Here is a 25844-nt window from a genome sequence, read left to right on the forward strand (position 1 = left end):
ACAAAGGCCTTCCCCTTCTTTGACATCCAGCAACTTGGATTCAGAGGAGCAAGGTCCCTGAGCATGGATGTTTCCTTTATCCTTAACGGGAAATAGCCATGGATGGACTCCAAGGTTATAGAGGAGTGTAACTTGAGAGGAGTGTATTAAAAACAAGGAAGTAGAAGCATCTCTATGTGGGTCTAATGTTATACACACCTATTTTGTTTTTTTACTTTTTAGTTGACTATTATGAACCCCCCACTGATCCACAGGAGCCCAGGAGAGAGGACAGGAACCGTGAAAGTCGGCCAGGTGAGCATCCCTTCATGTGTATTGGGAATATGTATAGGTAGTGTAGCAAAACTGCACAGTCAGGAAAAGAGTGGTATCCCATGTAGTAAATATACTTTGAGCAAATAGGTTGCAGGTAGGTAAAGCTTACTTTTATTGATTCTGTTCCCATATATGTCACAGTGAGAAGGAGAAAGAAGCCTAATCTAAGGAATACTATGCTATCACAAACAATGTTCCGTATAAACTGCAAAGTTTTGTGAGCAAAAATTCTACTTTGTGAGCTACTGGCATTTAAGCTGTGAGCTGCTGGCATTCAAGTCATGAGCTACATAAATTAGTGTGCTCTGGGGTCATCCTTCCTGAGATAGATAGATAGATAGATAGATAGATAGATAGATAGATAGATAGATAGATAGATAGATAGATAGATAGATAGATAGATAGATAGATAGATGAATTTATTGTCATTGTTCTCAACAAAAAGAGAGCAACGAAATGAGGTGCTCTTCCACAAACATACCAACACATCAAACACACATATTCATAAACCATTTAAATACATCTAAAACCATTAAACCATTTAAACCATTAAAACCATTTAAATACATCTAAAACGGATAAACATTCATAAAACCATTAAAACCAATGAGCTAAGATAAAAATGTGTAAACTGGAGACTAAAAATCTGTGAGCTAGCTCATGCTAACTCAACTTAGAGGGAACACTGATCACAAATGACCGGCTAATTTGGTAGTTTGTGTGTGCAAGCATGATGGCATGGCTCTACCAGAGAGACCCGTAGATGCATACTGCTCCTTGCAGGTCCACGAGGAAAGAGCAAGAATACAAAGCACACAGGAAGAGAAGGAGGAGAGAAGTTCCAAGCTTAGACAATGAGAAGCATCTCATTCCTTAAGCAGATAACACATGCACACACATTCTAGAGCAATGTCTCAAGTTGGCTGTTTGCCCAGGTCTTTCTCTCTTGCTATGTTTCAATCACAGCCTAGTCTAGACTACACTAGGGGGCAAGTTAAAGAATATAGGGTCCCCATGCCAAATACCCATAAACCATGCATAGACAGGTGTGCAAAATATGATCACTCCACAGTGTCTGAGTGTCTCAGAAGCCTTCTTCAAAACCTTCTGCAGTAGAGATTATCTTGCTTCAGATATTGGCCAGAACTTCACTATTCTGAATTTTCCTACAGATGGGAATGTGGCCACTGCTCCCTAGTATCTGAAGAAAAGCCAACAACTTGTAAATTTTCAGACAGTTTTAAAGGAGCTCCGTTCCCCAATCCAAATCTGTCAGCGTATTCACAACTCCAGACCGGTTTCTGATGGAATAGGTTGTAGTAGTATAGTCAGCAGCCATATGCAGAATTGCACCTTTGATCCACAAAGTTCAGTGCCATCTTCTCTGAGAACTAAACTACACAGTACAATTTAAAAATCACAGCACCTTCAGAGAATGTCATTTTATATGGCTCAGGAGGCTAGATTTGGCTCAGGACCATGATATGGGGGGAAGGAAGGGCTCCTACCTTCCCCCACATCATTTCCCCAAGCCAAAAGGGTCCCAGGGGAGACTAATTGGTCTTAGTTTGGAGTTACATGTGCATACTCCTTGCAGCTTCTGTGTGGCTGCAGGGAACACAAGTTGGCTATGCCCTACTTGTTTTTCAAAAAGGCATTGTGCAGTCTGACTGGCAGCAGTTTTTCAAAAGTTTCAGGCTGACAGAGGTCTTTTCCAGGTCTGGAACCTGAAATCCTTCTAACTGGAGATTAAATCTGGATCCTTTAGCATGCAAAGCCTGAGCTCTGCTATTGCGCTCACCTAAATCCAAGTGTTGGGCCTTTTGGCCATTGATTTAGAACCCCTTCCCTGAGCTGCAGCTAGTAGTAGTGCAAGGAGGGGGGTGTTATCTGATGCTGCTGCCCTCAGTGCCTCTCCCCACTTTCCATCCCTTTGAATGTCATTTTCCACCAATCTTTTTCCTTCCTGATTCCCTAAGAACCTTTAAAGGCCATGTGTTACAGGAAGCCCCACTGGGTACGCATGGCTTGCTACACTGTCCTGAAAGATCATGTGGGAGTGAGGGGTAGGTTTGCCAACCTCCAGGTGGTGGCTGGAGATCTCCTGCTATTACAACTGATCTCCAAGCAACAGGCAACTTGGGGGATCTCCAGGCAACTTGGGGGAAGATGGGGCCAGTGGCATTGTACCCCATTGTACTCCATTAAAGCTCCACCCCCAAATCTCTAGGTATTTCCCAACCCAGAGCTGGCAACCCTAGTGAGTGGTGAAGCAACATTGGATGTTCTGACTGCTAGATGGGGGATGGCCAGTGGTGTGACGATGGTGGCAATGGGAGCAGAAGCTGTAGGCCTTCTCTCTGTATCTACTCAGTACACAGGTTGCTTGTAGTTTTCCTACTCTGTGTAGCCATTGTGAGGTTGCCTCAGTTCCCACATGCATGGTGCTGTCAGGTTGGGCCTGTCATGTTTTCTTTTCTTCTGAACTATGTTAACTTTCATTTTTCTAAAGCTTTTACAATTTAAGCGAGTACAGGAGGTGGATGGGAGATAGAGATCTTGTTATACATATATCATTACTGCTTATCTAGTCGTTATAGCAACGGGTCTATTTGGCATTGGAATGTAACTGTGGCCATGGAGGTGAGAAGCCTCAGAAGATGCCTTGTGCCTTTGAATGTTCACCATTACGGGAAGGGCAGTTCTGGCTGTCTTGGTGTCAGGGGGTGTGGCCTAATATGCATATGAGTTCCTGCTGGGCTTTTTCTACAAAAAAGCCCTGTTTGAAACAATGGTGACACCAGGGGTGTGGCCTAATATACAAATGAGTTCCTGCTGGACCTTTTCTACAAAAAAAAAAAGCCCTGAGAACCAGTGGACCCTTACGGGTGGAGATGTTATTAGTGTGCATTTTTTGTTTCATCTGACAAGCCATTCCTGGCAATGGCTTTCTAGCAGAAGGTTAACTCCTGTATATGACTTTACTAAACCCTAACCATATTCATATGAGCACAGATTTGTTGAGTCAACTGGCAGAACCTTACCAGGGCCTGATTTGGATTAGGATCATGATGTGCATGGAGAAGGGCTTCAAGCCTATCATTCTGCCAACCTGAAGTAGCCTGGAAAGCACTATTTGGCCCTCTAGGGGAAACCTGCATACATTCCAGGGACAATGTGAATTTTCCTGATGGGCCAAATAGTACCCCTCTGGTCAGAAAAACAGTTTCAGGGAGGAAGTTGAAGCCCCTTCTGCATGCAGGCCTGATCCAAATTAGGCACTGTACATATGGTGAACTGAAAGAAACCTGCAATCTGCATTACACAGGGTGGGAACCTGATCTGTGCATACTCCGTAATGTGTCAGTCAGCCTTTGATGTAGAGTTGGCCATGGCTAAAGCAGCAGCTCAGGTTATCCTTAGTTCTTGTTTGTGCAGTGCCTGATTAGAATATGAAGGAGCTCCAGACTCCCTCCTTGTGCAATTTGTCCATTCTAAAACAGTTGGGGTTTTTTTTTGTTAATTGACTTGTTGGGAGAACACAAGTATACCCCAGGGACACAAAGATTGTCCCAGATAGTGCCCACCCCGGGGCTATTTGGGGCAGGGAAAGATTGTAGAAGGGGGAAGGCAGAAAAACCTTCTCCATATGCACCAGGGTCCTGATGCTGATTGGCTGTCCACAAACACAGGAACTGAGAACCTGCAGCTCATGTGTGACTGTGGTGAAGTTACAGAACTGCCTTGGCTGTTCCATGCAACAAGTCAAGCCAGTGCAATCAGCCCACATAGAACTCTTGCCCTCAAAGCTACATCCTTGGACAGCTCCCAGGTTGAGGAAATAACTGTGCTGCTTCTCTTTTCCTAGAGTCCCCAGGAGAACGGGAGCCGCCTACACTGGATTACAACGAGCAGATTGAGCGCGAGGACTACGAGGACTGTATGGTGCTGCTGTTGCTGGCTTTCCCTTCTGCTGTGTAGTCTCTATTCTTCTGCTTTGAGGGTGGACATATATTATTGATCTAGGTGGGAAAAGAGCAAAGGATGTGGCTCAAAGGCCAAACTAGGTGTTACACAGCTGTTTCAGCGCTTGAAAAGGTTCTGGGGGGGACAAGGTGGCCCCGTCCTGTTGCACTGTAGCCTGATCAGGATAGGACCCTAATGGCATTTTTAAATGATTGAGTTCAGCTCTAAAAATGTGCCAGCATCCACAGGTCAGGCACATGGATGCCGTATCATCTAGTGTGGCTCTAAGGCAGTTGACTATCTGTTGTCCCTTTGCAGTATGATGGTCTGATGCTGTGTCTCCCATGTGGCTCATGATGCAGGGATGGTTTCCTTGAAACCTTGCATTCTGTACCTGAAGAGGTTCCAGGCCAACAGGAAAAAAACCATCTGTGGTCTTTAAAACATGAAGATGCTTTGTCAGTGTCTTGAGTGGACACCCTTCCTTTGCCAGACAGTGACAAGCCAAATTCTCGACAACATTCACAATACATCAACCCCACTTCAAAGTTATTGTGAAGATGAAATATTGTGAAGCGCTCTGCATGTTTTAATCTGCGGCAGAAATGCTTGATATAGGCTGGCTTGTTTCCAGCAGTGGCCCAGGATTTGTGCAGAAACTCAGCGGAGGAAACAGCTCAGCAGCCGAGACGCACACATACCCAAACCCTTCCCACCGCTTCCCCTGCATGTGCTTTGACTCTTTTGGCTTGAGCAAGTGGAAAATGCCCAGCAGATATTGAATAATGCTTGACAGACAGGAGGGAGTTTGCCAAGGCAAACAGACCAGCGCTGCACTGAGACCTGAGCCTGCGGTGTTCCAGCTTGGCTGGGTGGTCATATGGTCTTGTTCACCAGCTAGACAAGGGTCATGCTGGCTGCAGAGCCAAGTAGCTGCAGGAGTCTGGTGTGCTTCCTGTGATCCCAGTGTGATGCCCTCGGAATCTAGACAACTGGGACTTTGTGTTCTCTCACACACACACCCCTCTTTTTTTTCTTTTTGAAACCATCTGGGCAAAACTACTAAAGGAAGTAGAAGAAGAACAGGTGAAAAAGACAAGGAGCCTAGATCAGGATCTAAGGACCTTGGGCCCACCACAGTTGGGAAAAATGCATCAGAGAGCCAGACTGTCTGACTTCATCCTCTCCATATAACCAGTTGTGTCTTTCCTGCCATCTTCTGTGCTTCACTCTCTTTCCCCCTGAAAATTAGAAAGTTCATTGGGGAAGCAGCTTGTCTCCAGTGGCCCTCCTTCCAGGATCTAACTACATATTTTCCCCACATCTTCCTGAGGGCCAAGTGGTCAGGCTTGCATTGTGCATTCATGCTGGGAACCAAGACCCCATGCATGTGCAGCCTGATGCTGATTGAGGCCTCAGTATGTGGGGAGAGGGGTCTTAAGCCTCCCCCTGGGCTGTTGTCCTGACCTGAAAAGATCTCAGGGAGTGGCTGTGTGCCCCACTGGGAAAGCCACAAGTACTGACCGGCTATGCATAACTTTCCCTAAGGGGTAAATAGCTTCTTGTGGCCATTTCATGGCAGGGGGAGGGCTTTGGTCCTGATTAAAACCAGGTCCCCAACTGCATGGGGATTAAGTTCCCAGCATGAAATTCTCAGTGCAGGTCTGATGCAACCCTGAGGAGGATGTGAAGGAAACATAACATAGGTCCTGAAATATCTCTCCTGTGCTGGTTCTTTCTCCAAGGAACTGAGAGTGGCCAATAGAGCTCTCCTTGTCAACATTTCATCTTCACAGCAATCTTGTGAGGTTAGTTAAGCTGAGAGTGACTAACTCAAGTGCACCTAATGGTGGTTGAGCATGGTTTTGAACCTGATCTCCCCAGTCCGAGTCTATGACATACTACCAACTACACAATGCAGGCTTTTTCAGTGTACAGTCTATGCATACATAGGCTCTGTCTGTACTGTTGGAGACCCTGCAAGTTCTGTGTGTCTAGGGATGGTTCCTCCCCAACCCCCATTCATATTTGAAGATATTGGATTTATACCCCACCCTGCATTCTGAATCTCAGAATGGCTTACAATCTCCTTTACCTCCCCCCACCCCCGCACAACAGACACCCTGTGAGGTAGGTGGGGCTGAGAGAGCTCTCCCAGAAGCTGCCCTTTCAAGGACAACTCCTGTGATAGCTATGGAGGACCCAAGGCCATTCCAGCAGCTGCAAGTGGAGGAGTGGGGAATCAAACCTGGTTCTCCCAGATAAGGGTCCGCGCACTTAACCACTACACTAAACTGGCTCTCTGTGTGACTGCATTGGGAAGGACAATAGGTCCCTCTCGGAGCACAGGCTTTACATGCAAACAGTTCCAGGTTCAAGCCCTAATAGTTTCTCGATAATGGGGCTGGGTGAGATCCCTCACTGTATCTGGAGCCAGTGTAGAGTAGGTAATACTAACCATGATGGACCAGTGGTCTGATTCTGCACAAGACAGCTTCATATGGTTTCCATGCCACCCTTAACAGCGAGGGATCCTATCTTTCTGCAGACACACGGCTCTCGTAAGTGATAAAAGCCTCTTCCTTTCCCCACAGTTGAATATGTTAGACGCCAGCACAAGCCCAGCAAACCACCAAAGAGGAAACCTGAGAGACCCAGGCCAGAGCCAGAGGAGAAGCCAAGTATGCAGTTCATTTCCTTTTTACCAGGATGTTGGAAAGTTGAGGGAGATTTGGGGTGGGGAGGGGGTAGGAAGGGAGGGAAGGAAGGAAAGATGTGGGAAAGCCTCCCAGAATAGAAAAAGGCAGAAGGAGTCTGAACAATTTGAAACATCAGACTGGGAAATCCCTTTCTCTTCTGCTTGCTGGAGATGTGCTTACAGTCAGATCTTTGTGGTTCGAGAAATGGTGCTTGGAAACCCACCTCTTGGCCATTGGCTGGACAAGCTCTCTCTAACTATTTCAGAGTGTTCATCTCTCTCTGTCTCTTTCAAACACAGCCATGGACAGCTGGCCGCTGAGTATGAGCCAAGCAGGCCCAGTGGGCTGGGCTGAGCCATTTTAACTGCCTAGTCCAACCCTGCCAGCATGTGTATCTGGATCAAAGCCTTGGGAGGCAAGAATGGGTAGAAAAACCAGATCAGACAGACAGGTTCATTGAGCATTCCAAATACATAAGGATTGTATGCTGATGAGTAGTGCTAGGAGCAGAGGTTTGTGGGAATAATTGCAACCTTAGCCAATTAAATTTTACCCCATTCATGTCATAAATAGCTTTTTGATTTTGATTACAGCAAAGCAGTCAAAATGACTTACAACTGGCGGGAACAATTTTCCTTTCCAATGAAACTTTAACCAAAAAAAAAATAATTCCACATGTTTATTAAAGTTTAACAGGGGTCAGGAAGAATTTGGTCCACAGGCAGTGGACCAGCAATTGGCCATTCTGTATACAGATGAAATACAATTGCATGGGGCAATTGCTGCAAACTTGGGTTGCTTATTATGGGCTTGTCCTGTCCTGTCCTGTTAAAGGTCATTTGGGAAACTGCGGTGTCACATCCTTAAAAAATTGTATCGAGATCTCTGTTTTGTTCCTCAGGCGAACCTGAAGAGCTGCCCGTCCCACCCTTTGAGAGTCATTATGAAGAAGGGTTTGAGCTTCCAGATTATGGGGACAGTAAGTATTGTTCCATGTCCTTCTCTGTAAAAGGCAACAAAGGGAAGAACCTGCTTGGAATGGCCATTTTCCTGCTTAGTGTGCCATTTCTTACTTTCAAGAAAAAGCTTTTCTCATGTTGGTGACTGCACTGTTTCAGATCTGGCTCCCTGCTTTCACCAGTTGAGGTCAGACTTATTCTAGGAGCATAAATTGTGTGACTAAAAAAAGGAGGCTCAAAGAAATTGCTGCTAAGAAAAAATGTAACTAGCAAGAAAGGAAGGAAATAGATGGTGGAAGGAGGAGAGGTAGAAAGAAAGCAACTTTAACTTTAGATGCATTTTCCAATCTGCCAACTGGCTTGACTTGGAGAAGTGATTTAAAGTGATAAATGCCTTCTCCAAGCCAGCTAATGGGGCAGTGGGGGCCTCAAGAGCACACAATATGCGTGAAAGAGCCACATGTGGCTCCTGAGCCACAGTTTGACCAACCCTGGCCTGGGAGATTCAGTTTCAAATCACCAATCTGCCATGGAAGCTCACTAGGGCTAGTCACATACTTTCAGCCTAATGTACCTCATAGGGTTGTTGTGAGGATTAAAAAGAGAAGAGGAGATAGAGTTCCCCTGGAGAAAATGGCTGCTTCGAAAGATGGATTCTATGGCATTATATCCCTCCCCAAGTCTGAAGCCCTTCCCAAACCCCACCCTCCAAAATCTCTAGGAATTTCCCAACTCAGAGTGGACAATAATAGCCCCTGATGTGCAGAAAGGTGGGGTACAAATAAAGGAAATAAATAATAAATAGAGCTGAAGATGGGAGGCAGATAAAAGGTGGGTTGGTGAATGGCTGATGAGGAAAGAATGAGGCAGAGAAAAGGTGGAAGACTGGTTACATAGAGGAGAGGAAAAAGCTATAAGGTCGGGAGGAGAATACAGGGAAAAGTGATGTCCCCACAAGTCCTTGAGGGTTCTCTACCATGCAAATGGGCCTGGCTTAGCAGCCAGCACCACACGCCTGGGCCTTAGTTTTTCTAGGCAGAGGCTGGATAAAGGTAAGTTGACTGTTGGGTGGGAAGGAGAGAAGGAGGCAGGAAAACAAGCAAGGCTGTGGGAGTTTTCAGGGAGATAAAAAGGAAATAGAGGGTGAGGGGGAAATTAGATGCCTCCCTGCAAATCCTTGCGGATTGCCACTTGTTTGAATTAATAGTCACATTGAGCAGATTCTGTCCTCAGATGAAATCAACCCTGCTAGAGTTGCTCTTTGCTCCTCACCAGGGGAGACTGAGGCAGATGTATAGTGTTTCAGGTTTGAACATGGCATCCTTGAACACACATGGAACACACAGAGAGCCAGTTTGGTGCAGTGGTTAAGTGTGTGGACTCTTATCTAGGAGAACCAGGTTTGATTCCCCACTCCTCCACTTGCACCGGCTGGAATGGCCTCAGGTCAGCCATAGTTATCACAGAGCTTGTCCTTGAAAGGGCAGCTTCTGGAAGAGCTTTCTCAGCCCCACCCACCTTACAGGGTGTTTGTTGTGGGGGAGGAAGATAAAGGAGATTGTGAGCCGCTCTGAGACTCTTGAGTGGAGGGCGGAATATAAATCCAATGTATTATTATTATTATTATTATTATTATTATTATTATTATTATTATTATTATTATTATTATTGTCTGCTCTGACTTGCAGAAGTCATCACTGAATACAGAAGTCATCACTGAATACCTGATCCTTTTTAACTAGAGATACTAGGGTTTAACCTGGGACTGTCTGCATGCAAAGTGGATGAGCTATCACTGAGTCACAGACCTCTTCCCAGACTCATTCTAGAAGCATCAGGGAAACTCTAGAGAGTAAATTGCACCATTAAAACAAAAGGGACTCAAAGCTGGGGTGAAATGGTAAAGCTGGGCAGCAGTGGATACCATAGTGGATAGCAGCTCCCCCTTTATCAGCCACGGTTTCCCCTACAGTGGATTACGCTCTGGCTCACATTGTAGGTTCCTCTATGATTCTGTCTATCAGAATTTGTCTTTGATTCGACTTCATGTCATGAAGCTCAATTAGATGGTATTTGGAAATGTTAACTTATATTTGGGTTACCATACAGAATAGATTCCAGAAAGATAGCCATGTTAGTCCATTGGAACCCAAATTACAAAGTGACTTGAGCTACCTGAAAGACTAACATATTTGTTGTGGCAGAAGTTCTTACATGAGCCATTTTATTACCTCACATAATTTATAGAGAAGACAAATGAATATAAGGGATCATAAAGCACATCATTGAAAAGCACTCCGGGTAAAGATAGTCATAACCATTTGTTGTTGCCCCAGCTGTGTTGGAATGGGAAGAACTGGCATGAAGGGGCTGGGGAGAAGCTGGCTGTGGGACTCCAGTGTCCCCACTCAACAAACACATTTTCCCCTGTAGTGGACTACGCTCTGCCTCACCTGAAGCCCAAGAAATTCCCCAGCAAAACAGATGAGGAAGAGGAGATGGAGACGGATGAAGAGAAACTCAAACTACGTGAGGAGATGGCAGGAGGGTGGGATGGGGCCTACAGGAATGGGGATTCTGTTTCAGAGGGGATGGAATTAGAAGGGATTGCTGTGGCAGATGCCAAGTTAGCTGCCGCCTGCGCCCCCCCCCCCCAACTCATGTCAGAAAACATTTTAGTCTGTTCTGTAATTCTCTCTAGCAGATTGCTCCACATAATCAACTTTTGAATGACCCTTGCTCCTTCCTTCCCAACAAGCACTATCTTTGCACTTTTGTAGGCTCACCACGCACATGCGCCATTGAGCACACTCACTTCTACTAGCAGTCTTCCACAAAATTGTGCCTGCCTTGCTCAGAGTATATATTTGTTGTAACTCCGCTCCTCTTTTTTTCTGGAACAGAGAAACCTAAGAAGGGGGGTGGCAGCAGCAAGGAAGAGGAGGATGGTGATGTGGATGGAGACAAATGGGCAGAAGAAAAAACCAAGGATCGGAAAGGTTAGTTACCTGTAAGGACCCGGTTGAGTTTGGCTTGGAACTAGCAGGGGTGGTGGTGCTAAAATGTACATCTTCTGCCAGATTTAAAGGCAGCCCAGTGAAGGTGAAATCTCTGGGAAAGAGGAATGTGAATTCATGAAAGATCTTATGTAGCCAGCTGCGCTTATAAGTAAATCAATTATTAATATATAGCAATTATCATTACATGTATTTGCACACTGCAGCAATCAAGTTGCTTTTTTCATGATCCTGATTAAAGGAAGTAAGATCATTTAAACGTAAAAGAAAGAAAGTAAAACTGTCATTGGACATTTTCTGCATTCTCATTTTCCTCACTTGTGTGTTCCTGTTTCTTTGGTGGGTGGGTGTGTTCTGTTTTGCACATGTTTTGCTCCCTCTACTGGTTGATTCGATATTACAGTGGTTTATGTCTGACATATCTCCCTTCAGATTTAAACTGCAGGTTTTGATGCCGGACATAAGCTGGTGAAATATTGAATCAACCACCACAGGGAGCAAAACGTGCGGGACATGAACCCGCCCCCCACCCCCCAAAAAAAACTAGGAGCAGGAAAATGATAATGCAAAGAAGTCTACTTTCATTTCCCCGAGGAGCCATTATTCTTTATAAATATGCAGTTAAAGCTGTAATTGATTTCTCTTTTGCAGTCCTGATGGGAGGTACTAGCATGAAGGGGCATTTGATAAGTGTTGACTAGTTTGACAAGTGTTGCAGGGCCTTCTGCCTGATGCACTTCACTGTTAACAGTGGAGCCACGGTTGAGTTTCCAGTTGGGTACCTCCTCCCCAGACATTTGTTCCCTAAACTTTGGTCCCTGTATCTTCACCATTTGCAGGAAAGCCAAAGAAAACAGGAGGGAAAAAATGGGAGACAGATGAGGATGAGTGGACTCCAGAAGAGAAAATAAGTAAGTAAGGATGCTGGGGATTTTAGAGATTGTGTTTGAGCATCAACCCTTTCTCTGTTCCCAGGGTTTATGACCTCTGCATAGAGCCTAACTAAACAGTACAAACTGCATGAGTTCTCCACAAGGACATGTATCCAGGGCCAGCATCAGCATACCCCAAGGTGGGGCAGCTGCCAAGGCCTGGGACTTCTGTTGAGGCCCACTGCCACTGACCCCTGCCCACATACCTCCCCTGCCAGTTGTCTGCAGCCATGATCCCAACTGCCCAGAGTCATTGAATGCGGGCATGTGGGTAGTGCACAGCAGGGGCACTCCTGATGGCAATGGCAGCCGCACTCCTTGCTTCATACACTGGCCATTGTTGATGGGCTGAGGGTGTGCAGGTGATGCAGGGAACTGGGCTTTTTCCTGCTGGGCTTTTCCAACAAAAAAGCCCTGTGTGAAACAATGGTGATGCCTGAGGGTGTGGCCTAATATGCAAATGAGTTCCTGCTGGGCCTTTTTTAACAAAAAAAAGCCCTGCTCTTAATGCTGCAGTCACTTTGTAATGACTATGCATGAGTGACTTGGCTTGCCTCTTCTGCCTTGCAGAATGCCCTCCCATAGGAATGGAATCCCATCGAATTGAGGATGAGCAGCTCTTAGCTTCTTCCATGCTGCGGCATGGTCTGGGTGCCCAGCGAGGTCGCCTAAACATGCAGGTAATAAAAGTCTTTTGTTTCTGCTTTGGAGGATGGACTCTGTGGCACTGTATTCCACTAAGGCCCTTCCCCTCCTCAAAGCCCACCTTCTCAGGCTCCACCCATGAATTCCCTGTCCCAGTGTCCTGTTTAAGTAGTGACTGATCCCTGGGGATGCCAGGATGCCCTTTGCAAACTGTTGAATATGAGATAATATTTATAATACTTCCCCTTCATTGGCAGTCTTCAAAACATGGCAGGATGATTATTTGTCAGGGATGCTTTAGGCTGATCCTGCATGGAGCAGGGGGCTGTATTAGATGGTCTGTATGGCCCCTTCCAGCTCTGTGATTCTATGAATAACGGCGATAGCATCAATATTATACAGAATTAGGGATGCCAGCCTCCAGGTGGGGCCTGGGGATCTCCTAGAATTATGGCTCATCTCCAGGCTGCAAGGATGGTTCTCCTGGAGAAAATGGGTGCTTTGGCGGGTGGGCTGTATGGCATTGTACCCTGTTGAGGTCCCAGGCTCCACTTCCAAATATCCTAGAATTTCTCAACCTGGACTTGCAACCCTAACACCACCACCCCACACACACACACTGGTGGTCGAAGCAGATCTGGCAACCCTATAATATGTTTTTAAAACACCTTCAACACTAGGCCCTGTCCAGAAATTAACTTTAAAAGATCAAACCCTGCTCTTAAAAATACTTCCAACTTCTTTATATATTTTTTTTCTTTTCTGTTCTTCTTCCTTTGCTTTTTAGTTTTGTCTCTCTTTTCTTTTATCCTAATATATTCTGGTTGTTTTTTTTTAAATTTCCTTAACAAAATGCACTGAAAAAATTTAAAAATACTCCAAGCACTATATAAATGTTAAGTGTTCTTGATAAAGACCAGATGCTGCTTCCTCTACCTCCTCCCTTCCAGACAGGGTCCAATGAGGATGATTATTATGATGGAGCCTGGTGTGCAGAAGATGACAGTCGTGTACAGTGGTTCCAGGTGGACACCAGAAGAACCACGAAGTTTACAGGAGTCATCATTCAGGGCCGTGATTCTGCTGTCCAGTATGTGTGGAAGAACAGGCGGGTGGGGGAACAGATGAAGGGGAGGGGTGTGTATGGAATTCTTCCCCCATGGTTTTGTGCTGGAGCCTGCAAGCTGCATCAAAGCATGCAAACTGCAGTTGTTTTGCATTTGTGGTCTGCCTTTCTTGCAGAGATTGAAGACAGATTACCAAATGTAACAGAATGCATTATGAACAATACAAGGTGTATATAACTAGCTATGTAATAAGACTGAGTAGCAAAGTTTCAGAATAGGACATGAAGAGATTGGGTTTTTATCCTGCCCTTCACTATGCGAAGGAGTCTCAGAGCATCTTACAATTTCCTTTCCTTTCCCTTCCCTACAACAGACACCCTATGAGGTAGGTGGAGCTGAGAGAGTTCTGACAGAAACTGGAACAGCTCTGCAAGAACTTGTGACTGACTCAAGGTCACATCAGCAGGTGCATGTGGAAGAATGGGGAATTAAACCTGGTTCTCCCAGATAAGAGTCCTCACACTTAGCCACTACACCAAACTGGTTCTGACATACAGGAAATGTAAAAAGTGGACTACAGGAAGTAGAGAACTAACCAGTAAAAACCATATAATACATACTATAAACAGTGCATTTAATAAATGATAGCACATTTATCAAAATGCCCTTCTGAACATTTTACATATTCTCCAAGATGATAGAAGCATGGGAACCTTCCTGATTTCCTTGTTAGGTAATTTGATGAAGTGAGAGCAGCACTAGAGAATGCTCCTGCTAAGACCCATTTGCAGGAGGGCATCTTCAACAGACTTTGTTCAGCTGAACACAGCTGTCACAGTGGGACAAATCAGGAGAAGCAGTTGGAAGATTTTTACATCTAAATCTTGTTAGGGTGGTGGGAGCAAAAACCCTTCTTCATCCCTACTTTATCTTCCCACTCTTTTGTTTTAATCACCTTTTCCTCCTTCCTTGAGAGTCAGGCTTGGGACAGGCGAACCTGAAGGCATAGTGGGTGGGAGTGTGGGGAAGTGAGAAGAAGAGTGATGGAGGGGAGAGTTTGGCATATTTCTCCCACATAAGCACATAAATTCAGAATTAAAAATATACAGCGAAGTGAAAGAGGGAGGCAATGCAGAATGACAAATATACCACTCAGTGGAGCAGCTGTGAGAGCAGGGGAAAGCCCAGTGTGGAAAGGGCCAGTTAGTCATTTCCTTCTTTGGTATGTGTGTGTGTTATGTTCCTGGAAGTCATGGCTGAATTCTGGCAATCCCTAGTGGGGCTGGGTTGTTCAGAGAGGTGGCTTGCAATTGCCTATCTCTGCGCCCCAGCTCTGATATTCTTTGGAGGTCTCCCATCCAAGTACTTGCCAGAGTCAGCCCTGCTTAGCTTCTGACAAGATTGGGCTTGCCTGGGCTATTCTGGTCATGGCAAGTTGGCCATTTCAGACCTGTCTTCACAGTGATAAGGACTTCAGTTGTTTGTTTTGCTTTCAAGTAAGTAGGCTGTTGAATACTGGCAGGCCTGCCATGCCTTACTTCTTTCTCTCTCTGACATTTCCCCCCCTCCCTTAGTGAAGACTTTGTCACCACCTTCTTTGTGGGCTTCAGCAACGACAGCCAGAACTGGGTCATGTACAGCAATGGCTATGAGGAAATGGTATGTACTTGCTTTACCTGTACAGTTCAAAAGGCCCTTGAAAAGTCCCTAGAAAAATATTCCCAGAGTTTCTACTCAACATAAGGTTGCCAGCTTCCAAGCAGGGCCTGGAGTTCTCCTGGAATTATATTTGAGCTGCAGACTACGGAGATCAGTTCCCCTGAAGAAAACGGCAGTTTCCTCCCCAAAACTCTGCCCTCTCCAGGCTCCACCCCCAAACCTCTATGGATTTCCTAACCCAGAGCTGGCAGCCCTGACTCAAAGACTCTCACTCTGCTGAGCCCCATAGGAGACCACTGACTTCTAGGTGTTCTGCAGTTTTTACAGTTTATAAATTGTCTTTCATGCAGCTTTTTTATGGAAACGTTGACAAGGACACTCCAGTGATGACTGAATTTCCAGAGCCGAAGGTCGCCCGCTTCATTCGTATCTACCCACTGACCTGGAATGGCAGTCTTTGCATGAGGCTCGAAGTATTGGGCTGCCCCCTCTCCAGTAAGACTTGGTGGGAAAGTGTGCACGCATGCATTTATTTTTTAAAAACCTTGGGATTATGATGCTCTATTAACCCCACCTTTTGCTTAATCTTTAACCCTTTTCCTGAGTCTCAAAATAGTCCTGGGTTTTCATTTACAGGTAGAGCTCCAGTAATAATGCCTAAGTAGCTATTGACATGACGACTTCTCATTTATATAAATATTTCAAGAGTCCCTTGTGAGCTCCCTGAAAGGTGGGAGAGTATGACTGACCCCCTCATAGGAAGACGTCCTCTGAGACCGCAGTTGAGTTGACATTTCTGAGCCCTGACATTACTACAACTTCTCCCAGAATGTATCTCTTCAACATCAAGGTTCTTTTTGTCTTGCCAGCGCAATTGTTGTCTGCACACACATCCAGGCCTCAGATTCAGCAGGAGCTCACAGGAGTGCAGCTCCTGAACTTTTCTGATGGCTCCCCCTCTTCCTCCCTCCTGCTTTGTCCATTGAATAGTAGGTGCAGCTGCATAACAATCCCTGGATTAGGAGAGCAGGCAGCCAGCCAGCCACCAGGGGCTTTGCCCCAGCAGCCCTCATTAACCCCTGGAGGAGCCCACACCACCCTTTCTCCACTTCTTATGTGATTCTGGGCAGTGGGTGGCTTGCTGGCCTTTTGACTGGGGGGGGGGGTGGCCCAGGAGAGCCCCAGGCAAGCGAGGCCTGCTTGGGCTGGCTGGATCTCTAGCCAGCCCAAGCAGGCCTTGCTCACCTGGACCTCTCCCTTCTTGCATCGGGTTGCTTTTGGCAGGGGTGGGGCAGCATATGCTAATGAGTTATGCTAATGAGCTCTGCCACCTATTTTTCTACAAAACGACCCCTGCACACATCTGTACATTTCCAGCTATTTCTCTCTCTCTGTTCGCTCAGTAGAAGAAGATAGTATATTAAAGATGGAGGGATTGGGAAATCAGCCTTACTGGATGACATCATTAAGAGCAACACACACGGGAGCCAGAGAGGAATTATGAGAGGAAGGGAACAATTTGGGAACCCTGCCCTTGATCTTCCCCTCCAGGATTCTCTAAGTTCCCACAGGCTTTAACAAACTGATTTTCACTTTGCCTTTAGCTGACAGGCTCTCTACATATAATGCTCATGGAGCATATCCAGTCCTTGCTGGCCTTTTGCAGTGGGGGTCTCTTTTCCCTCCGATTTTCAAAGTCCTATTTTTCTGCATTCCCAAAGAATCCCCTGAGCACATGTGGAGCCCTGTCTTGGATGTAAGGAGCCTGGTTTTGCTGGTGACATGGGAGCCAGACTCTTCACTGTTAGATACAGTCAGGGCTTTTTTTTTTGTAGCAGGAACTCCTTTGCATATTAGGCCACACCTACCTGATGCAGCCAATCCTTGATTGATTGATTGACTGAATCCTCCAAGAGCTTATAGGGCTCTTAGTACAGGGCCTACTGTAAGCTCCAGGAGGATTGGCTACATGAGGGGGTGTGGCCTAATATGCAAAGGAATTCCTGCTACAAGAAAAGCCTTGGATACAGTGATATCTTAAATTGTTATAGCCTGGTCAGCCCAGACTAACCTCAGCTTGTTAGAGCTTCGAAGCTAAGCAGAGTGAGCTATGGTTGAAATTTAGATGGGAAACCACCAAGGAAGTCCTGTGTTGCTATGATAGAAGGGAATCATGGTATGTAAAGCTGGAGAACTGTCAGAGGTTACATTCAGAACTGAGCACCAGAAATTGCATATAGTGGGGAGTTCTAACAGGGAATAATAAAACTATGGTGATGTATAATGAAGTGGGACAGAATCTGCAAGCTGATTAAGCAGCTTTATTGTGAAGTAGTTGAAGAGTAAGCAGGCTTTGGACTGGACTGTATGTCTGAAAATGATGCAGTGGGTGAAGGAACAAGTTCAAAACACAGATGTTGGCAGAGCTGTGTAGACTGCAGAGTTAGAACAGTATGATGCCACGGACAAAGGGAAGGTGTTTCTTAGAGAAGATAGGTTGCAAAGTTTTGAATTCTCTCCATTCCTTTGAAGTCCACAAAATTAAATTAATAGGAATGTAATTGATTATATTATTATAAGAGGAATATAACTTATATTCCTATCCCTCCTTCAGAGGGGTGTATGGTGTGGTGGGTCAGATTGAGAGAGAGATTTGTGTAAGACAGTCCAACAAGCTTTGTAGCCATGTGGGGAATCAAAGTTGGGTTCCAGTTGCCTCACATCTCTACCCTGCTGATTCATAAATCCTCTGAGATGTTCTTTTTTCAGGCATCCATAGCTACTACAGCCTTCAGAATGAAGTGATGACATCGGTAGACAACTTGGACTTCCGCCATCACAACTACAAAGACATGAGACAGGCGAGTGTGTATTTCAGAGGAGAACCTCAATCTTGACACTTGATGCTTGTCAACAAATTATGAATAAACTCAGGGCTTTTTCTGAGCAGGAACGCACAGGAACGCAGTTTCAGCTGGCTTGTTGCCAAGGGGTTCCTGCAAATGAGTTCCTGCTGTTTCCCCCCCTACAAAACCCTGCATGAAACAATGGTGATGTCAGGGGTGTGTGGTCTAATATGCAAATGAGTTCCTGCTGGGCCTTTTCTACCAAACAAAGCCCTGAATAAACTAAAGGGACTGAGCAACCATAGAGCTCCCAGGTTGCACAGAACATCATGCCTGAAATCTGTCTATCGGTAAAAATAGAAACAATCCAATTTCTCCTTCCTTGAAGTTATATTGTTCCTCTTTTATGTCCCAGTGAGGAAACTATCAACTGGCTTTCCCACTTATTCTCTTAGCAAACTGGCCATCATTTCCAGGAAGGGTTTCTTTCTGCCTTCTGAAAATGGATTGTGCAATCAGTTTCCTCTGCAGCCCTTTATCCAGATCCAGGCTGTCTTGTTAACAATTCCCACAAAAATGCACAGTTCCTGCAAGCTGCTCTTGTTCTGTAACTTCAACAGAGCCCTCCTTTGTCCAATCTACTTGTCTCAGCTTTTTTAATGAGAAACTTCTGTGAGGGCAAAATTGCATGTGATACAGGAAGCCCTATTGATATTTTAAGGTGGTGGGTGTGGTCTGACTTTGAAAGAGTTGCTTGGGTGAGGAGGCCTAATTCTTCTCCCACCAATACCTCCCATGTTCTGTTGCCTCAAGCACTTTTCTCCCCAGTATTAGCGCTGGGTTGAGGGGAAATACTCTGAAGCAACTTGAATGGTTGGAAGTAAGGAAGAGTATTCCCAGGGCTAGCCCTGCCACTAAGCAAACTAGGTGATTGCCTAGGATGCAGTGGCCTTCTGTAGGCACCGAATTGGGCACCCCCCATGTGACTCGTTAACATTATCAGTACGGGGGGGGGGGGGGCGGCATCAGGCGTTAGCCTTGCCTAGAGTGCCAGACAGTCTAGGGCCAACCCTGAGTATTCCTCAAACCACATTTGAAACAAGGAAAGGAAAGGACCCCTGTGCAAGCACCAGTCGTTTTCGACTCTGGGGTGACGTTGCTTTCACAACGTTTTTACGGCAGACTTTTTACGGGGTGGTTTGCCATTGCCTTCCCCAGTCATCTACACTTTCCCCCCAGCAAGCTGGGTACTCATTTTACCTCGGAAGGATGGAAGGCTGAGTCAACCTCGAGCCCCGGCTATCTGAACCAGCTTCTGCTTGAAACAAACAGGAAAGTATATCCATAAGATAATTCAAATAAATTAAACACATTTATTGGGACTGTTGCTCAAATTAAAAATAGTTATCACATGCTGCAGTTTTAGCAGCCTAGGCAACAGAATAGGTTATTAGTATCACTTGTAAAAGCCACTCCTTAGGAGAAGCTGACTTCAGGCATAACTGTGTGATATGCCTGACACATTAGGGTGCCTGATCGGACTTACACTCGGATGTCCATTGTGGGATCTCACCTTAAAATGTGCTCATTTGCTTGGCACCACAAAGGGCAGCAGGGAGAAGGAACTTCTGGTTTCCCTCCCACCCCACTTTCATCAGTGGAAAGGGCAGCTGTGAGCAAAGGATTGCTTTTTAAGGTGAGTTCCTCTGATGTACATCTAGCTGTGAGTTTAGTTACACACCCATGACCTGACACACATTAGGTGTATTGTGTACACCACTCTTTGCTTAGTTCTGTTGTCCATTTCCATCCTGGTCTTCTCTTCTCTTCTCTTAAAAAAATCTCTTGGCTGGGTAAATAGCAAGTTGTGGTGCTTTCTTCTCCCCACAGCTTATGAAGGTGGTAAATGAAGAGTGCCCCGACATCACCCGCATCTATAACATTGGCAAGAGCTCCCGAGGGCTAAAGATATATGCCATGGAGATTTCTGACAATCCAGGGGAGCATGAACTAGGTGAGCAGCATTTTCCGTGGGCCAGGGCTTGCCCAAACATATGAATAAGAAGTCTTCGAACTGCAGTGTTTAATCAGTGTCAGTCTTCTGATTTGCCCAAAAATAAATTTTAAAAATCTCCAACTAAAGAGGCAGCAGAGGTTTATTAAAGATATTTTTTAATACAAATCCTTACAAGAATTGTAGATAGTAAGTTTAATCTTAAGAATCATTCTTCCTGTATGACTGCCTCATGGGGCAAATAATGACTTCACTGGGCTGTCAGGTTGGGAAAATGACACGTGGGGGGAGGCTTACCAACCCTTCTGCTAGCTACAGGTTGGGGACTGGTATGCCTGTTTTCTGAAAGGTCACCCAGTGCCATGTCTGAGGTAACCTTTTGTCTCAGAGTTGGAGGCTCTAGAGCAGGGGTGTCAAACATGTGGCCCGGGGGCTGAATTAGGCCCTGGAGGAGCTCCTATCAGCCCCCGAGCAACTGGCTCTTGTCTGCTTCCTTCTCCCTCTCTCTTGCTTCCTTCTGCATCTCAGCTTGCTTTGCAAGGCTTGCTCAATCACTCAGGAGCTACAGAGAAAAACCTAAATTTTCTCCATTGGTTGAGGCTCCTCCCCTTTCTGGTCCCTGGGGAGGTAGGGAAAGAGCCAGAGCTTCCTTTGCCCGGTTCCCTGGATCCCATGGGAGAAATACAAAGAAAGCACCTTTAAGACCAACGAGTGCTAATGTTTTAGACACCTTTGATTGTGTTTGTCTGCATCCTTAAAAAAGTTTATATATATGTCTGCTATCTAATCTTATATAGGTACACACACGGCCCGGCCCGGCCCAACACAGCCCGGCCTGACAGTCTCATTTATGTCAGATCTGGCCCTCATAACAAACGAGTTTGACACCTCTGCTCTAGAGACCTGAGAACCCCCTCCATTTTACAATGGGTGGGACCTTTGCCCCTTCCAACTTATCAGCATTCTTTTCAGGTAGTGTTAATATACCCTATTTTTACAACAGCATAGGAAATGTCTGGGGCTCCTTAGCAGACAGGAAATGTTAGTGGAGCCTGCCTGCCAGATGTGAGTAGTGAAAGGAATTGCTGGTTGCTGTCACCATGTGAAACTGAGGTGTAGCATTAGTTCCAGGAACATCCCAAGATTGTAGACATGATTGATAGGGACAGGCTGTGCTTACACCACCAAGAACAGACAGACCTGTATCTCTACAACCATCGCTGGTGTGTTATTTTATGATCTGCTGGCCGATACTGTTCTTCAGCCTTTTGTCCTTCATGTAGTACAGCACAATGATGAGAAACTGATTCATTTGACATGGCTACACCTACTGAAAAAACAAAATAGAGGTGAATAAACTTTCTAAAAGAGTTATGGGAGCATTCATGGCAAACTTGGGTTAGATAAAGATGGTACATGGGTAGGCAGAGGAGAGACAGGATGTTTTCCCTCCTACCTGTTCTATACCCATAATTTTAACTGAGTTTGTGTGTTTTGATGTCATACATGTACAGCATTGCAATAATGTAGCTGTTACTTTAAAATCCTTAAATGAGACCGGATCCCTGATCCTAAATGATTAGAGTGTTTTGCTTTCCTGCAGTGTGATATATCTTTGAAAAAATTGGAAGGCCAGGATAAGAACAGAAGAGCAGCCCTAATGTCTATTTAGTCTAGCATCCAGTTTCACACATGGTGCTCTGAATGTCACATAATCAGGGTACAGAGACTAAAGCTTCCCTAGCAGTGATATAAAGAATGTTACTACCTCTGAACACGGAGGTTCCATTTACTCATTTCATCATGGCTAATTGTCACTGATGGACCTGTCTTCCATTAATTTGTCTTAATTTCCTTTAGAGGCAACTGTAAGGACACAAGAATAATAAATATTCAGAGCAACAAACATCCCTGCAAGCCACAGCATAATTTCATGTTTTTCTTCCATTGGTGCAGCTGCCAGCCCTTCCCAACCCATTATTTGCTGGCCCAGCAAGTTTTAGAATTGAAGTCTTGGGTAAATGCAGGACTTTTTTTGAGGAGGAACACACAGGAACACAGTTCCAGCTGGCTTGGTGCCAGGGTATGTGGCCTAATATGCAAATGAGGTCCTGTTGACCTTTTCTACAGCAAAGCCCTGTGTGACAGGGTGTGTGGCCTAATATGCAAATGAGTTCCTGCTGGGCTTTTTGTTTGTTTGTTTATTATTTCTTTTATTTGATTTATATCCCACCCTCCCTGCCGAAGCAGGCTCAGGGTGGCTTTTTCTACAAAAAAGCCCTGGGTAAATGTATTAGGTCAGCCTATTTCTTTTATGAAGCAAAATTGCTCTCCCTTCCAAAACAAGGCAATGCTCGAGTGATGTTAACTGCTGGAAGTTATTTGCTTTGCTTCCACCTATAAGGAGCTGTCTGTAAGAACATAAGGGAAGCCATGTTGGGTCAGGCCAGTGGCCCATCCAGAGCAACGCTCTGTGTCATACGGTGGCCAAAAGAAGAAGAAGAAGATGATATTGGATTTATATCCCGCCCTCCAGTCCACTCCGAAGAGTCTCAGAGCGGCTCACAATCTCCTTTACCTTCCTCCCCCACAATAGACACCCTGTGAGGTGGGTGGGGCTGGAGAGGGCTCTCACAGCAGCTGCTCTTTCAAGGACAACCTCTGCCAGAGCTATGGCTGACCCAGGGCCTTGCCAGCAGGTGCAAGTGGAGGAGTGGGGAATCAAACCCGGTTCTCCCAGTTAAGAGTCCACACACTTAACCACTACACCAAACTGGCTCTCCAGGGGCCATGAGGAGGTCCACCAGCGGCACCAGAATTTTCCACAGTGCTGGCTATCATTGATACTGCAGTCCAAAATCTATGTTTACTAACATATCTTTCCTTCTATAGTTTTTCCTTCTATATTTTGTAAAAACTGGCACCAGATGAGCTCTTGCACCCCAGTCTTGTGGAACTAATTTGTTATTTCAGGATTTATTACAGGCCAGCCTCCTCGATTTCTTGTCCTTATCCAGTTCTCTTAATTCTCTTGAGTTACAAGACAGCAGCGCTGAAAGACTGAACAAATCCCTGGCTTCTCTGGGTGACGATCAGTATTTTTGTGTGATGCAAGACCGCTTGGAGCAGGTCCCCAAATCCCTTTGCTTGCAGACCTTTCTGGAAGGCAGGCAACAGTCAAGTGGCTTGGAAATGAGATACTGGTGTCCTGCTGCAGCATGAGGCAGCTGTAGATCTCTTGAAGCTGCTTGTGCATTGCAAAGGGTGCAGGAAGTAGAAAAACATTGCCAAGCTGTGGTAGTGTGGTATCCGTTATTAGTACCACTGAAATGTTACAGACTAGTGAGAAAATGCTCAAGTTCTCCAGAACTCTTCTTCTTTTGGCTAGATATTTTATTTTTAAAAGTTGGGGCTATTTCAGCGCACTATGGGAAAATCCCATAAGCTTCAGTTTGAAATGGAGGAATACTGGAGGAACAATGGAATACAGATGAAACACTGCTGTAGAGGGAGGGTGCTGGGCACAGGGCAGGCATCAGCATTCTCCAAGGAGGGATCCAGAAGGGGCCCATTGCCATTGACCTCCACCACCTCCCCTTCTCTAGCCCGCTCGCTTGCGAGTGCTTTGCCACCAACATTCCTGGCTGCACATGCCACTCAGCATTGACTGTTGGGGCACTTCCAGCTGCATGGGCTGCCCAGCAGAGCTGGCAAAAGGGCATGTGAGCATGGTGCAGGAAGGATGCACAGGGGCGGGTGGGTGGGAAGGGAGGCACAAACAAGTGGCCTGGTGGGCAGAGAAAGGGAACAAATGGACTCCTGGACACTGTCTGCCCAGGGCCCCCCAACACTTGGAGCTGGCCCTGGTTGGGTACGAAATTTGCAGCAAGGTCTATCATGGCAGAAAAGCTGTTTCACCCTTTGAAGGTATGAAAGTAGCTCGGATCTGTCTCCAGCACTTGTCAAAACACACACATCCTGTGTAAAGCAGAAAACCACGTTGACTACAACTGTAGCATGTCAGCTTTATTAGTACCCACTAAAACATTGCCCCCCCCCCAAAAAAAATGAGCAGGCTTTTGAGTTCATCATAATTCTTTCAGTAGTTAACAAAAAAGTGGAAGGGGAGGAGGCAGAAGAGCAAAAGATGAAAAAAGCCCAAGTCCAGAGGTGTGCTGTACAGACTAGGTCAGATCATGCCTTTCCCAATGGACCTACAGGACTGCCTGTGTTTGCATTTCAGGGGAGCCAGAGTTCCGCTATTCTGCAGGAATCCATGGCAATGAAGTGCTGGGGAGAGAGCTCCTGCTGATGTTGATGCAGTTTATGTGCAAGGAGTACAAAGATGGGAACCCCCGGGTGCGGAACCTGGTGACTGAGACCCGGATTCACCTTGTCCCCTCGCTCAACCCTGATGGCTATGAGATCGCCAGCCAGATGGTGAGAATGGCATGGAATCAGACTTGGCAGGGAAAGCTGCTGAACCTCTGATGAGAGGAGAGGGAAGGGACACTTCCTAGCTTTTTTAAAGGTGGAAGTAGGCCTGTCAATTACATTTTTTACTAGAAGACTTGAGAATTAGGGAAAAATAGTTTCATTATTGGTCCACAGTTGAAGTGTTAGAACAGAGTTTGTTAGCACCTTAGAGATCAACAAGATCTTTGGAGTGTAAGCTTTTGAGAGGGAAAGCTCCCTTCATCAGATACAAGTAGGAATGCAGATCCCTGAGTCCTTATATCCCAGTCAGAGGATGGGAGGGATGTTGCAGAGAAAGGAGTCAGGATACAAAGGCACAATGCAAAACATAGGGGAAAAATTGCTGAGGGGCAGAAAATCAGGAGTCCGATAAGAATCCTGTGTTTCTGTTCAGCCCTGGGGAGTCCATTGTTCTGAAATATAGTTTATCATTGAATAACTATGTCTCTTGACACCCTCTCTTTTGCTGTGTAGGGCTCTGAGCTTGGGAACTGGGCTTTGGGGCACTGGAATGAGGAAGGATATGATATCTTTGAGAACTTCCCTGATCTCAACAGCATCCTATGGGCTGCAGAAGAGAGGAAATGGGTTCCGCATAAAGTCCCCAACCATCACGTTTCCATCCCTGAACACTACCTGGCAGAGGATGCCTCAGTAAGTACCTGTTGCTTCTTTGGAAGCTTGTCCCAGCCTTGGAATATTAATAGGGTCTAGAGTGAGACCTTTCTGAGGATGCTGCTCTCCTTAGGTAAATACAGGCTTCTTTATCATTATGTTGCCTCCTCCCATGTGAGCCTCCTTGTCAGTCGAGATTGGCATTGGAGGTCCTCCTGAGGTTCCTGTGGACAGGGTCTTTTTGATGGTTGCACCTAAATGATAGAACTCACTTCCTGGATATATTCACCCTGTCCTGTCTGTCTTATTTTTTGGGTACCCGGTAAAGTCTATCCTGTTCCTTTGAGCTTTTGCTACTTGTTCATAATTATGTTTGTTTTTTACTGCTGTCTGATTGACTGATGTAATTTAGCCCATGTTTCTTTGTTTCTTCTTGGTAATTAACACTCATTATTTTAACCACTTTGTATTTTTTTTTAAAAAAAAGTTTTGTGTTTGATTTGTAAGCCATTCTGAAGGCTGGTATTTGATACAAGGCCAGAACAGAAAATAAAATTTGTCAATGCAGTATGCCCAAAAGCACAGGACAGCTAGCATGGATGTTCTCTTCCTGTTGTCTTCACAAACTCCATAT

At 45.6% G+C, this 25844-nt stretch overlaps 1 protein-coding gene across 2 annotated transcripts in view; it reads left to right on the forward strand.

Moving 5' to 3' along the window:
- The window catches only part of AEBP1 (AE binding protein 1), a 46312-nt gene that overhangs the window by 13211 nt on the left and 7257 nt on the right, over positions 1 to 25844 (forward strand). Inside the window, exons 4-18 of one of the 2 annotated variants that reach the window (XM_060251553.1) lie at positions 223 to 294; positions 4184 to 4255; positions 6876 to 6962; positions 7882 to 7959; positions 10373 to 10468; positions 10843 to 10938; positions 11796 to 11867; positions 12459 to 12568; positions 13484 to 13623; positions 15175 to 15259; positions 15610 to 15754; positions 18029 to 18120; positions 19996 to 20119; positions 24363 to 24559; positions 25070 to 25249. In XM_060251553.1, the coding sequence (XP_060107536.1) occupies positions 223 to 294; positions 4184 to 4255; positions 6876 to 6962; positions 7882 to 7959; positions 10373 to 10468; positions 10843 to 10938; positions 11796 to 11867; positions 12459 to 12568; positions 13484 to 13623; positions 15175 to 15259; positions 15610 to 15754; positions 18029 to 18120; positions 19996 to 20119; positions 24363 to 24559; positions 25070 to 25249 (1646 nt within the window). The remainder of the gene's footprint in view (positions 1 to 222; positions 295 to 4183; positions 4256 to 6875; positions 6963 to 7881; positions 7960 to 10372; positions 10469 to 10842; positions 10939 to 11795; positions 11868 to 12458; positions 12569 to 13483; positions 13624 to 15174; positions 15260 to 15609; positions 15755 to 18028; positions 18121 to 19995; positions 20120 to 24362; positions 24560 to 25069; positions 25250 to 25844) is intronic. The other variant, XM_060251554.1, reaches the window with a different exon arrangement.

The sequence above is a fragment of the Heteronotia binoei genome, chromosome 12, assembly GCF_032191835.1.
Source record: "Heteronotia binoei isolate CCM8104 ecotype False Entrance Well chromosome 12, APGP_CSIRO_Hbin_v1, whole genome shotgun sequence".
Classification (NCBI taxonomy): Eukaryota; Metazoa; Chordata; class Lepidosauria; order Squamata; family Gekkonidae; genus Heteronotia; species Heteronotia binoei.